The 14,956-nt window shown below is 29.1% G+C and overlaps 1 protein-coding gene across 1 annotated transcript in view; it reads left to right on the top strand.

Annotated features, from left to right (window-relative positions):
- Positions 1-14,956, top strand: part of LOC123294510 — a 279,274-nt gene that overhangs the window by 177,297 nt on the left and 87,021 nt on the right. Inside the window, 8 exon segments of the mRNA XM_044875560.1 lie at positions 1,362-1,466; positions 4,076-4,192; positions 11,173-11,304; positions 11,420-11,535; positions 11,602-11,860; positions 12,997-13,245; positions 13,371-14,354; positions 14,416-14,922. Of these exon segments, the coding sequence (XP_044731495.1) occupies positions 1,362-1,466; positions 4,076-4,192; positions 11,173-11,304; positions 11,420-11,535; positions 11,602-11,860; positions 12,997-13,245; positions 13,371-14,354; positions 14,416-14,922 (2,469 nt within the window).

The raw sequence follows: 14,956 nt of genomic DNA, 5'->3' as shown, positions 1-14,956 counted from the left end.
CGTCCGTCCGTCCGTCTGTGGACACGATAACTCAAAAACGAAAAAAGATATCGAGCTGAAATTTTTACAGCGTACTCAGGACGTAAAATGTGAGGTCAAGTTCGTAAATGAGCATCATAGGTCAATTGGATCTTGGATCCGTAGGACCCATCTTGTAAACCGTTAGAGATAGAACAAAAATTTAAACGTAAAAAATGTTCCTTATAAAAAAATAAAAAACTTTTGTTTGAAACATTTTTTTGTAAACATCACTGTTTACCCACAAGGGCGTTAATTAGGTGCAAATTTTATAGTATGTATTAATATAGGAATATCAGTTGTGTGTGTGTCTATTTAAAAGTGAATATCTTTTGTTATTTACGTGACGTCAAAAAAACAAACGATTGCGCATCAACACTGTCTATACATTTTTGTATGTGTTATGTGATAAAGAATTCAACACTGACTATGCATGGTATTTCAACAATTAACTCAGTCAATTGTTTCTTTTCATTTGTTCTTTATAAATTTAAGCCTACTTATAAGTCTCGCATTGACTGCTTATCGTCAGTGTTGATTTTCCCAATAGTCAAACTTAGACATACGAGAAAAAATTGATAAAAATAAATGGCCATGTTTTAAGCATCGAAAACTGACACAAATGAAATACTAGAAACATTACTCGGGAGTTTATGGATCTGCTGAACTCGAAAATCACAAAGAAAATGCATCCTCAGGTATCTGGTGCGCAGGGGGGCATAATGCACTTCATCTCGTGTAACATATTTCGTTGAAAATCGTTTTCGCGGTCGCTGAACACGAATATCACTACGACAATGGCCCCTGAGGTACCTGGTGAGCAAGGCGGGCAGTATACACCTCTCTTTGAGTTTTACAATAATATGTAACATATTTCCTCCTTTCGCCTGCCCAAGGAACCAGGTAACTTGGATGTCATTTTCGACGAAATATGTTATACAGGTAACAAAATTATACTCTTTCCATCGATACTTTGTTTCCAGTTTTTCATTTCTCTTTCATCACCTTTACTCTCAAAATTTGTAGATGCCCTTATGAATCGAATGCAAAAAACCGCATCTTGATCCGTCTTACAGCTCACATAATCGATAATTCAATGCTTTATTTCTTCGACTATATGTTCAGTTCCAGAAAATACAAGTTGTTCTTCTTCATTCTTGAAATGACATATGTTATTGATACAGTTTTTTTCCAATGAGCATTTTAAAGATGTACTTTTCGTTGAAACCCACACGTTAAAAAACCAAAATCAACTTCAAAAATAGAAAACGATTTATAATAGATAGTATTTTTAAGCTCTTTTTAGCAACTTTTCATAATACTAAATTTTATTTTTGTTACAGATGATTGCACCAAAGATGATGGTACATTATGTCAAAATGGGGCATGTCTGGATCACCAATGCCATTGTAATGATGGTTTTGGAGGATGCAGTTGCGAAGTGCCAGGTAAAAAATTTTTTAAATTTATTTATAAATTATTCAAGCCATACAACAATTTTGAAAGTGAAAAAGGATTGTAATAAGGATGTATGCGTATCTATAATATCAAAATACTACCAGCTTTAGTGTTTAGTACGTGCTCGTACATCCTTAATCAAAATCAAAATCAAAAAAGATTGCGAAATCATTTTTTATTATTATACATTTATGAAGATTTTTATCATTCTCACGATTCGTTCGAGATGCGATCGCAATGGATTTGAATAGTTTGGATGCATTTTAATATTTTGTATTATTATTGATGATTAATTATTCATGTTTTATTTGTAACTCGTACCTACGTTTTGTGTATGCAAATTCTTGGAAGAATAAAATTCATTGACCGCTATTTCTATATATATATAAATAAATTTTTTCTTATTATTATTATTATATTTAAAAAGATCATGATGATTATACGGCCATTAAAAACTTTACACGTAATTTCAAACGTAATAATATTAAAAGTATATTATGTGTAGTATTTTTTTCAAATTATCTACGGAATAACAAAAATTTGTTGATTTCTTGCACAGGTTTTATAACGTGCTAATAGATTTATTGTCATTTCCATAAAAAAGAACCTATTGGGTTTGCCAGCTCAGAGATACTCTATCTAGCGTTTTTAAAAAGAACCCACACCTCCGAAAAGCAACCTCTCGTATACTCTTATTAATTTTTATAACCTCTGTATTATTCTCATTCCTACTGTGTTATGTATTATATAATTATTCTAGAATTATCTATTTATTATTTATCTAATAAGTATAACTTGTTTTTATACTAAATATTATTCAATAAGGATCAGTTGCTTAGACAGCACGTTTCGAATATAACTTCAAAAATATCAAAAGTGATGTTTTGAACAGTCAAAAAGTAGAAAATGATTTTCGTTCGTTCATATTCATTAATTTACTTTTTATAATATATCGAAGTAATTAGTTTTCTAAGTTGATCTTAATAACTTAGCGTTTATTACTAAGAGCATATGTTTGGACAGACTCCTCAATCAACCCATAAAAAACGAAAATAAATTCCAAGTTTTCAATTAGAAGGTTCAGATTGTAGAAGTTTTGTACAAACACCTTTTACTTTTAATAATACTTGTAAAAATTTTAATGGCCGTAAAAAAAAATAAATAATATATTATATAATAATATAATATTGATTGATTGAAAATCGTAATACATAATCAATCATTGTTAATATTAATATATTTTGAACACTTGTAGCATTTTAAAAAGATTTTTTTGTAAGCACTAAAAGAAATTAATTGTCCATGTGAATTTGGTCAAAGAGGCCGTCAATTTTAATCACTTTTATATTTAAAAACAGTTATTCGAATATTCACCACCATAAACTTTGACCGTAACCGGTAAATTGTTTCAATTTTCATAACTTTGTGATATTCTTCCAATATGAACATTGAAAGTAATAAGTGAGCTTCTAAATTGACCTCATTCACCGAAGCTTTGATATGATTAGAAGGATATAACTTGGGAGTTGAAGGAACACCGAGAATTAGGCCGGTGTTGTACAATTTTGTAATGAACATATTTTATTTAAGGTATTTCGATACCAAAAACAAGAAAAACATCCAAAAAAATTGAAATTTTATCTATCAATTAATCATTTTTTTATACGTCTTTTGTGGCAAAATTCATATCTCTTCTTTGAACGGCTTAGGAGAAATTAACTATCAAAGTCAGTCTTTGTACCAAAAGTTTTTCATTTTTATGTACAGTTCTTAATTTTTGTATGATTTGAAAGCTTAAATTTTAAGAAATATTGATAAAAGTTTTTTATGTAAATGGTAAAACATTTTTAAAAGCACTTTTTACTAAAAAACCAACATTCATTACAACTTCTTCATATACCACCATATAAAAAGGGCTGTTTTTAATTTAATAAAAATTAATCGTAAGCCGTACGAGAATCGACTTGAAATTTATAATGGAGGCGTATTAAATACTCATTAATTGACACTCAAAATTTCAATTTTTTCGTAAAACTTTCCTTTTGGTATCGAAACTCCTTAACTCAAGTTCACTTTAAAATTATGAACTTTTTGGTGTATAACAGTTGCGTCATTTGCATAAAACAATTTTTTTTAATCTGCACTTAAACCCAGTTTAGCTACGTGATTAACACAGTTGTACTGTATATAAATCCAAAAGTAAAAAGACCCATAAATATTAATATTTGGCATTTTGAATAATACATTTTTAAATTTGTATGATCACGAATCCGTACGATTACCAAAATATAATATGCAAAAATAAAAAATTGTTTAAGCTGTTATTCACAAACACATATTTTGTGATATCCCATCGAGATTGTAAATTACCTTAAAAAATATTTTAAAAGCTTTAATCTAGCAAATCAAGTTAGTATGTCCGTTCAAGCTGAGATATTACCTTGTATTGTTTGATATATTCACATATAAATATTATTTATAGATTTATTATTTATGTTTACCATAAATAAATAGATCTATTCCATTAACCCACATTATCGATCAATCAATATTTTTAGTTATTACCCATAAAATTTATATGTTTTGAATTTTATTTCAGACGAAAATGAATGTAAATATCGTCCATGTGATGTATTTGCACATTGTACGAACACACTCGGAAGTTTTCAGTGTACATGTTATCCTGGATATCGAGGAGATGGATTTTCATGTGAAGGTGAGCATCAAATTTTCATTTTTTTCCCTCTTTTTTATAGTTTATATACTAAGAGAAAAACTAGTTGCCTATCATACAAAATATAATTTGAGTTGGAAAATTTGTGACTTTTACTTCGATATATAGCGATTTATTTGTTTTATATACAAAAAAAATAAAATATATCAAGGTTTACTAAGTATAGTTCCAAGTTTGCAACGCTTAATTGTAGTATAGGTGTATAAAAATCACCTAAAAATTCCATTTTCGATTGTTTGTCTGTTTTTTCTGCCTATCTAACACGATAACTCAAAAAGTAAAAGCGATATCAAGATGAAATTTGTATAACGTGCTCAGGACGTAAAAAGTGAGGTTGAGTTCATTAATGAGCAACTTAGGTCAAGATCTTGTAAACCGTTATAGATAGAACCAGAAGTTTAAATATAAAGAATGTTCCTTATAAAAAAATAACGACTTTTATTTGAAACATTTTTTCGTAAACATCACCGTTTATCCGTGAGGGCGCATAAAAGATTAGAAAAGTATATAATATGTATTATATGGGAAAATCAGCTATGTGGGTTATCTAAAAGTGACTTGTGATCTTTCTTTGCTTACATGACGCAAAAAAGTAAAAAACAAACGATGGCCTAATAAACACTGTCTATACATGGTATTTCAATAATTAAATCAGTTATTTGTTGGTTTTCACTTGTTTTCATTCAACCAGAGTATCATTTATATCAAAAACAGATGAATCGTATAAAAAAAAGCTCACAATTTGATAAACATAGACTTTTACTTAAATATTTGTTGCCCTATGATATGGAAAAATTTTATCGGTAGTACAAATAGCATCAAGATCCAATACACGTAACAGGAAAATAGTTAAATCAGATCAGTCTCGTATATTTTCGGACAAAAAATAAAAATCCAATGAAAAATCTATCTTTGTAATTTTTATACGCAATAGTTATTATATTAATGTGTAATAAGTTGCCTAGCATTTAAAACTAGTTACATTACTAAATGAAATGGATAGTTCTTTTTTCTCACGTTGAAAAATCAATTTATTTAGTAAAAATATTTCTATAATAATAATATCGGATATGAATTTATATACGAATACGCGTAACAGGAAAATAGTTAAATCAGATCAGTCTCGTATATTATCGGACAAAAAATAAAAATCCAATGAAAAATCTATCTTTGTAATTTTTATACGCAATAGTTATTATATTAATGTGTAATAAGTTGCCTAGCATTTAAAACTAGTTACATTACTAAATGAAATGGATAGTTCTTTTTTCTCACGTTGAAAAATCAATTTATTTAGTAAAAATATTTCTATAATAATAATATCGGATATGAATTTATTTTATTTTCTTCCTGTAAAATAAATTGCTATAGAAATGTAATTATCGTTACATATATGAAGCTTTATAATGATTATTACTTTTGATTTCTTGTAGGTATTCCTTTTTTTTTTTATAATAAAATAATAAAATCCAGTTTAAAACAAGTCGTATAATTAATTACATCAATTAATATTATTAATAATATAGAGAAATATTGTTGATGATTTTTCCATATATAAAGAATAATATTGAATCATCTACAAAGTATGTACTATTATTCTTTTAGGTATAATATATTTCAGACGCCATGATCTATTTTAATTTAAATGATAATTAATCTTTTAACAACACATAAATAGTCTTGTTAATTACATTTTTACTTGATATATTAATCTTTATAAGTTGGCATATGTTACAATGTAAATGCAACACTACACGTAGAAAGTTTTTAAAATGAAGAAGATTCTAAAACATTGAATTCTGTCTGCGAAAAGTTAGAAAACGTACATCTAGTTCATATTTTATAGACCCGGAGTATTATTATAATTGCGAGTTTGTTGACTATAGTAGTTGGATGGGTTCTGAAGCTTTTAGCCCTTGCATTCAAAAATAGGACACTATTACAGAAATTTTTTTCTGCCTATTTTTTCCGGTCTTTTTTTTTTATAAATCCGAAAACAAACACCCATGTAATATGTCAGCCAGTAACTCTGAGTCTTGCCTGCTCTGCTTCTCGTTAATTCTTGCAGTGGTTTAGCAATCAGGGACCCTTTTTTCCTGATCATTCATATTCTTTATCTTTCAACTCGTACCCCTTTTTTCTTATTGGCTGGCGATGCCCTTGACGCTGACCTTTCGAGAATAACGATTGAAACTAGAATCAATTTAGAATTAAATTAACTTTCCGTTTCGTCTCTCCACAGAACGATACAACAAAAAAAAAACAATCTTAACAAAATAATCGTGACTTTCAGGATTATAAACTTTTTGCAACATATAAAATTATAATTTGAAATTATTTTAACTATGTACATCTTTTAACTAAAACACTCTAAGTACCTTTTAGATTAGAAGATTTTAATAGAAAAATTGGAATATAATTTGCCAAATTGTACTCAAAATAGAGAATGGTTAATGCGAAATGTGCGAATGGTTTATGCGGTTGTAGATTTAACATAACTCAGGGAGCTTAAAAATAGTTTATGCTCGTAGCTAGTAAAAGATAAAAAAAAAATCTCTCTCCCTGTATATTATAAACGTGAAAGTAAGGTTGTTCGTTTGTTTGTTTCGATTTTACGCAAAAACTGCTGTATGAATTTGAATGAAACTACACAATAATATAGCTCATACATCAGAATAACACATGAGCTATAATTTACAGAGATATATATTACAAAAATAAATTAAATTTAGTCTATGTAGTCTATGATATTTCGCCACGTATTTAGTCTATGATATGGGCATCATTTTGAACCATAAAACCTCCTGTTCTGATACACTCAATGAATCAAGATATATTTTACCAGTGTAAAACAATCCCTAGCTTTATTTCGAGTATTATGGTAGGGGGATAAGAGAATTGGAGGCTTGAACGTGGTGGTCTTTACTTTAAAGCCCAGCGTAGCGGGCGGATATCAAGCTAGTTATATTATAAAGTATACCATATTTTGTTCTTTTATTATAAAGAATAACGTTCTTATAGACCGTTATGTAACATAGACGACCATATGAAATTTGGCCTATAACATTAAGAACTTTCCCTATTTTATTTTAAATGTTCATAACGGTAGGCTATATTGTTCCATAGCATTTTTTCTATCAAAATATCCGATCTATAAACAGAATAGAATCTTAGAAACACGCAGACAAACAACGTCAGACTACATAGACGAATGCTATATGTATTTTTTATATTGTTGTTGTTGTTGTTGTATATAAAATAAAATTAGTATAATTTACATTTTATACAACACAACAATAACAATATTCTTTTATAATAAAAAGACCTAGTGTACCTATATATAATGGTTTATAACAATTTATAAACAACAACAACAACTTGAGCATGACCTGTCGACAATCATGCTATATGTCACGCTTGATTTGACCCTGTGAATGTGTGCACTTTTTAATGAACAATATTGTTATACACAGTAAAACTTATTTCAAACATTGATGTATCCAAAAGAAAGACGACACATACTTATACCACACGAAATAACAGATTTAAGACGGTGGCTTTGAAAAATTCAAGTTTATTTTTTACGAATTTGAAAATAATCAAAATACCAAGGAAATATCGACATATTTTTATTTTGATCGATTTTATTGGCGATTCGTCGTTTTTGTTTACTAAATTCTAGCTTACCAGTGAATCAAACTTTAGGGCTTATATCCAGTTAGAATTTTCGAATCGATTTTTATCCGTTAAATATTCATGAAGATAAACGAATCAAAAAAAAAAAATCTCTGAAGGGAACATCTGAGAATAGTCTTCGCAACTGTGAGCTGTGATAAACCTTGCAATTTCTGTAAACGTGAACAATTAGTTATCAATAAGTTCATCAACAACACAAAAGTAATTAAAATAAGAGAGAAAAGTGATTGAATAAAATCAATTGAAAATGTTTTAAGTATTATTACTTTAAGATAAATATAAAACAATTATTTTTAGACAACATCTCAATATAATTATTATTATTACTAGAGTATTATTGTGTAAACAAGTTCAAAATGTAGACATTGTAAAAACATTGTAGATAATTCTTTTCTATCGATCAATAATATTATTAAATCGAATGCTTTGGCATTTTGTTATAGTTTTTATTTCCTGTATAATTTTATAAAATAATTTTCAATAAATAATCAGAAGTTTTTATCTTTGATTTAAAACAAAAAACTTGACTTAAACTCAGCAACCGATCATTAATTTAAACGATCTATTTAAATTGCAATTTAGATTACTTACATCAATTATTTATTTTACTTAAATTATATATTTTGGATTATTGATACAATTACTAACAGATTGTTTTGTATTTTATAATAATAAGAGAAGTATATGGATGTAATGGGTACCATATGGGTGGTATAGTTAGTTAACTGTGATCAAATAATTTCTGTGTATAATTGAAAATAATTTGATTTACGGGATTCTAAAAGCAAATTCCATTTGAAGTTTTCATTTAAATTAGGTATTATTGATATTACAAAGTGATTATCTATCTTCAATTTCATCAAACATACGTAAGGATCAAATAAATGGGGATTGAGAGGGTAAATTTTGTAGATAAAATATCAACTGAAGTCTCTAATCAAAGTGTTTTGTCACAATTTTGTCATTTTGTATGTATCATCTATTTACTTTTTCGCATTCTGTTAAAATATATCCCCTTTAGCACCCGCAATAAAAATATTTAGCTAGATTTATAAAATTATTAACAAATTAGCTAGATCGGTTTTAATTGCTTTGATAATCGTCTTCAGTAGCATTTCTTAAACCCTTAAAAATAAATTTAAAAATCTAATAAAGTTACCCAAATAATATAAAAATAAAATAGGTCTTCAATGCCCTAAAACAAGCAATAAAAAATTAACATTAAATCTAGGTAGAACTACTACCCTTATAATAAAAATAAAAATAAATACCAGAATAAGATACCTATAAAAAAGAAACATTTTTTTGATTTCAGGCTTAATCCTTTATTTTATTTATATATATTTTATAATAGTATTCACAACGATAATCCCATTTTAGGATTTAATTTAAGTATTTTATTGGTGGTTTTAGGGCGTTGCAGATCTATTTTATTATTGAATTTTATAAAGAGGATTGCCAAAGCAATCGAAACCGGTCTAGTTAATTAATAATAATTTTATAAATTTTGCTAATTATTTTTATTGTGGGTCCAAAATGCATAAAACAGCCCACAGAAATGCTCGTCTTAATTTGGATAATACTTACGTTTTGGCTTTATATTTTTTTACATCTTAGATATACTTCAATTGATTTTCAAGACAAGAATAAAATTGAACATTTCATTTTAAAATATATTTCATAATTCATTCATTTTATTTAATAATAAAAACACGATCTTGAACTTCTTAAAGCATATTTGAATATTTATTTTATTATATTTAATATGAAAATATCGAAAGAAAAAAATATAACAGAATTTAAATTGAATATAATAAAATTTATGTAATATCAATAATATATCAATGTTCAAAGTGGTTCACAGAAAGGAGCTAGAATTTAGTCGTGAAATTCATCTGTTTTTCGTAGGAATTAATTTCATTTACGAACTAATATAATAGTGAAAATACAAAAAAGAAAAGAGATCACACAATCGCCGACTTTTTCAAACTAAAGCCATACTTCAATGTTACAAAAATAATCAATATTGATTTATCCGCACACTCTTGTCTTATTTTATAGATAATTTTATTTAGAACCACTCTGTATAATAATAGTGAATCAAATTTTAAATTATATTTTAAAAATTAAATCGTAAATAACTTCAAAAAAAAAGTTTGATTTTTATTATTATATAATAAATTTATTCGAATTCGTTCTACATGCAAAAACTATTTTGATATTTTATTTATTATTTATTTCCAATTTGTATTCTTAACTAGCGTTACCTACAAAGTTTATTTTATGAAAAAGGTCAAAAATATGACAAAGTACTTCAGACGATAATCAACTTGTATTTCTTTAAAGTTAAAATCTTCTTCATAGACTGTCGTTTCGGATTAAACTGAACGAAATCAATATAGTTTTCACCGAATTTATACTGGAAATTCCTCTTTTAGAGCAATTTTATCCTGAATGATCTTACGATTATAAAAAAATTAAGCAAGCGTCGAAAATTTATTCCAATTAATATTAAATGACATTTTTAATTTTAGACATCTTTTTCAATGCCAATATTATTTATAAAGAAACAACAATCACTTAATGTTTATTTTATTAGACTTTTACTTTTGAACTTCTAATTAAATCAGAGTATAAAGTTCACTGTTTCATACTTTTATGAATGATAAAAAAAAATTATGTGTGCCAAATGGCATTAATCCATTAAATTCAATGTCAAATTGATTGATTTTTTTATTATTTTTTCATTTAAAAAAACAAAATATGATTTTTTTTCGAAGAAATTAAAAAATACTTCAATTTAGTTGAGTGTGATCGGCCTATAGAAATATGCTCTGATAGTCTGATATCTGCATCGGACAATGCTCTGAGTCTTCATATTCTTTTTTAAATTTAAACATACCCATTGGCTAGGTTGTTCAAGGCCTAGGTTAATCATTAGTGTTTATTATTTTAATAATAATTACTAAATAGACATGCAATATTTGGAAGACCATTTTTAAATTTTGCATCCTAAAAATGGCTATAAAGGCCGCTGATTTAAAGGTATAATTCTCTAACTAGAAACTATTTGTGAATTTTTACTATTTGAACTATTCTGCTTGTTTTTTTTTTCCAATATTGGTGAAAAAGGCGTTTCTCACGCTAATGTATGTTTCTGTAACCATTCGTTTTAGTTTAAAATGGGGGAAAGTTACAAAATTGTTACAAAAGTAGAACCTTACATAAATATTGAATCTAATCTTTGTTATTTTTTGTAATTATAGACATAAACGAATGCGATGATCCAGCAATAGCTGCGCGATGTGTAGAAAATGCTGAATGTTGCAATTTACCAGCACATTTTCTGTGCAAATGTTTACCAGGATTCGAAGGTGACGGTGAAGAAAAATGTACAGGTAAGCAATCAGATATTTTTAAGTTTTCTAAACCATTTTAAAAATTATAGTACGAAAAAATGACTTTGAGAAATGAATTTAAAATTTTAAAGAAATAAAAATTATTCTTTTACAGATATCGATGAATGTGCCAAACCAAATGCATGTGGAACGAATGCCATATGTCAAAATACTTTAGGAAATTATACTTGTACATGTCCCGAGGGATTCGAAGGAAATCCTTTTAATGGGGTAAGTTAGAATATAAATTTAAACGATAAAATTTGTTTAATAACTTTGTTTTTTGTGAATAATCAGTGCGTGGATATTGATGAATGCGAAAATCCGTTAACCGCTTGTGGACCAGAAGCAATATGTAAAAATACAATTGGCGGCAAAGTATGTGAATGCCCACCAGGTTTTTCTGGTGATGCTTACGGACCAGAAGGTTGTCGCGATGCAGATGAATGTGCGCGATCACCTTGTGGGCGAGATGCACTATGTTCAAATGTTATTGGATCATTTAGATGTGCCTGCCCCGAAGGATTTATTGGTGATCCTATGTCTGAATGTAAAGGTAAGATAAAAAATTTATTTTCCAGGTTTTCTAATTTTTTAATGTTTAACCCAAGCTATAAAATATTAATTCCTTCTTTGCTAATTAATGTAATGTTCTACGACAGATTTGGGTAATTTACCATAAAACATTGTATATCCTTTCTGTTCCAAAATAATTTTTAAAACCGTTTCGGAATTCTATCAGGACTTTTTTTGTGTCATTTTATTAAACTGTTATAATTTTTTATATTTGTTTTTTAACTAACTTTAATATTACAACAGTGGTTAAGTTAATATTACAACTAAATTGTGGTTGTTTCCGTTATATATATATATATAACTATCCTACAAAATATACACGATCTTCATATAAAGGCAAATCTTCAAACGGTGACTGTGAAATAAGCCTACTTTTATATATCCAAAATCTAATTATTTCAACAAATTCTTATATTAAAAATACCAAAATATTTCCGTTCGTTATTTTAATTTTCGTATCGGTCAAGATAACGTAGCAATTATGAATTTAGGATACTTGCAAGATATCTCAACATGCCTTCATTTTTGGAACACCAACATAATTTGGTTCCTCTACTATAAAAATATTTTAGGAAACGAATGGATCATTTAACTTAACTATGTAACTGTGCCAAAATAACCAGTCTCCAATTTTATTGCTGTACATAATTAAATAAAAAAATGCATAATCTTCACCTTTTTAACGTCCGACTAAAAAAGACGGGTGTTATAAATTGAACGGGTCTGTGTCTGTGAGTCTGTCTGTGGCATCGTAGCTCCTAAATGGATGAACCTATTTTGATTTTTTATTTGAAAGTTAATTTGATCGAGAGTGTTCTTAGCTATGCCGCAAGTGCGAGTTTAAGGTGACGCACCCTAATAGGAAGTAGAAAGGAGGCGATGATCTTCAAACGGCTGAACAGGTTTTCTAAGCTAAGCTATACATACCTAAGAGCACTCTCGATCAAATTACCTTTCAAACAAAACAAAAAGTTCATTCGTTTAGGAGCTACGGCGCCACAAACGAATTAATTAGACCTGATTTTGTGTCGGGGATTTCTTTAAATTATCTTAATTTAATGTTTTTAATTATTTGTTTTTAACATACTAAACAAGAAATCTAATCAAAATTAACAGATATTGACGAATGCATCGATCAACCTTGTGCTAATAACGCTTTGTGTATTAACACAAATGGAAGCTATTCATGTGAGTGTCCTCCGGGATACAGTGGCAGTGGAAAACCTGGCGACGAATGTCTTGACATCAATGAATGTGGACGTCTAAATTCTTGCGGTGTGAATGCACAATGTATAAATGTACCTGGATCATATAAGTGTATTTGCCCGCAAGGTTTCAGCGGCCAAGGCGATTTATTTTGTGAAAGTTAGTCAACAGATTTTTTCACATTATTTTGGTGTTATTTTTTGCATGAAATTTTTGTTGCAATTTGGGTATTTTTTCGTCGAATAACTTAGCAGCTGTAATTAATATACTTTTCTTTGATTTAGATATAAACGAATGCAAAACAAACCCATGTGGCGAAAATGCTTTATGTACGGATACCGTTGGAAGTTACATCTGTTCTTGCAAAGAAGATTATACCGGCGATCCATTCAGAGGTTGTGTCGATATAAATGAATGTGTAACATTGGATAAACCATGTGGAGAACATGCAGTTTGTGAAAATGCAGTCCCTGGATATACTTGCTTATGCCCACAAGGATTTCAAGGCAAACCAGATCCAAAAGTGGCATGTGAACAAATCGATGTTAATGTTTTATGTAAATCAAATTACGAATGCACAAACAATGCTGAATGTATCGAAGGACAATGTTTCTGCCAAAAAGGATTTATTGCCAAAGGCGCCGTTTGCGTTGATGTCGACGAATGCTTGAATCAACCATGTGGACCACATGCGCAATGTTTGAACACAGTTGGTAGTTTTGAGTGTGAATGTGAAAATGGACATGTCGGTGCACCACCTCACATCCAATGTAAAGCGCCCTGCGAAGACGTTAAGTGTGGCGCTCATGCATTTTGTAAGCCCGATGGAAATGAAGCATACTGTATTTGTGAACAAGGTTGGACATTTAATCCAGCTGATATTGGGGCAGGATGTATTGATATTGATGAATGTGATAAAATTAACGGGCCAAATGGACGATGTGGTGCTAATGCAATCTGTACAAATAATCCTGGTAGTTTTTCATGTCAGTGTGCACAAGGATATTCTGGCAATCCCTTGACACAATGTTTAGATATTAATGAATGTTTGGAACCAAATGCTTGTGGTCCAGGTGCTATTTGCCATAATGTACCGGGAACATATACATGTGAATGCCCGGAAGGATCTATACCAGACCCAGATCCAAAAACCAAGTGTGTAGGAATTGTCACATGTAATACAAATGACGATTGTCCAGGAAATGCAATTTGTGATTCACAAAAACGCTGTTTATGTCCGGAACCAAATATTGGAAATGATTGCAGACGTAAGTTAAATTATAAACTCAAAAACTTTTTTTAAATTACTAAAATGTATCACGCTTACAGATCCTTGTGAAAATATACAATGTAAACCAAATTCCCATTGTATGTTAATCAATGATGCGGTCACATGTTTATGTGCGAGCGGTTATAATGGAACAGCAAATGGATGTATTGACATTGATGAATGTGCAGGAAATCCTTGCGCCGCAGGAGCTGTTTGTAATAATCAACCAGGAAGTTTCTCGTGTCAATGCCCAGGTGGCGCTAGCGGAGATCCATATCGAAGTGGATGTTTAAAGACAACAAATCCATATACATGTTCGGATTCAAAGCCATGCCCCAGTTCAGAACAGTGTGTCCATGATGAATTTACAGGAGATAATGTTTGTATTTGTACTCAAGGATATACTCGAGATCCACAAACTAATAAATGTAGAGATATCAACGAATGTACCGAACAACGAGACCATCCTACATGTGGATTAAATGCTTTATGTAAGAATTTACCAGGAAGCTATGAATGTCAATGCCTACCTGGATTTAACGGTAATCCATACACACAATGTGAAGGTAAGCGAAATAAATTTCCATTTAAACTGCTTCT

Source organism: Chrysoperla carnea, chromosome 3, assembly GCF_905475395.1.
Source record: "Chrysoperla carnea chromosome 3, inChrCarn1.1, whole genome shotgun sequence".
In the NCBI taxonomy this organism is placed as follows: domain Eukaryota; kingdom Metazoa; phylum Arthropoda; class Insecta; order Neuroptera; family Chrysopidae; genus Chrysoperla; species Chrysoperla carnea.
The sequence above is the reverse complement of the archived record's forward strand: the minus strand, read 5'-3'. Positions and strand labels throughout refer to the sequence as shown.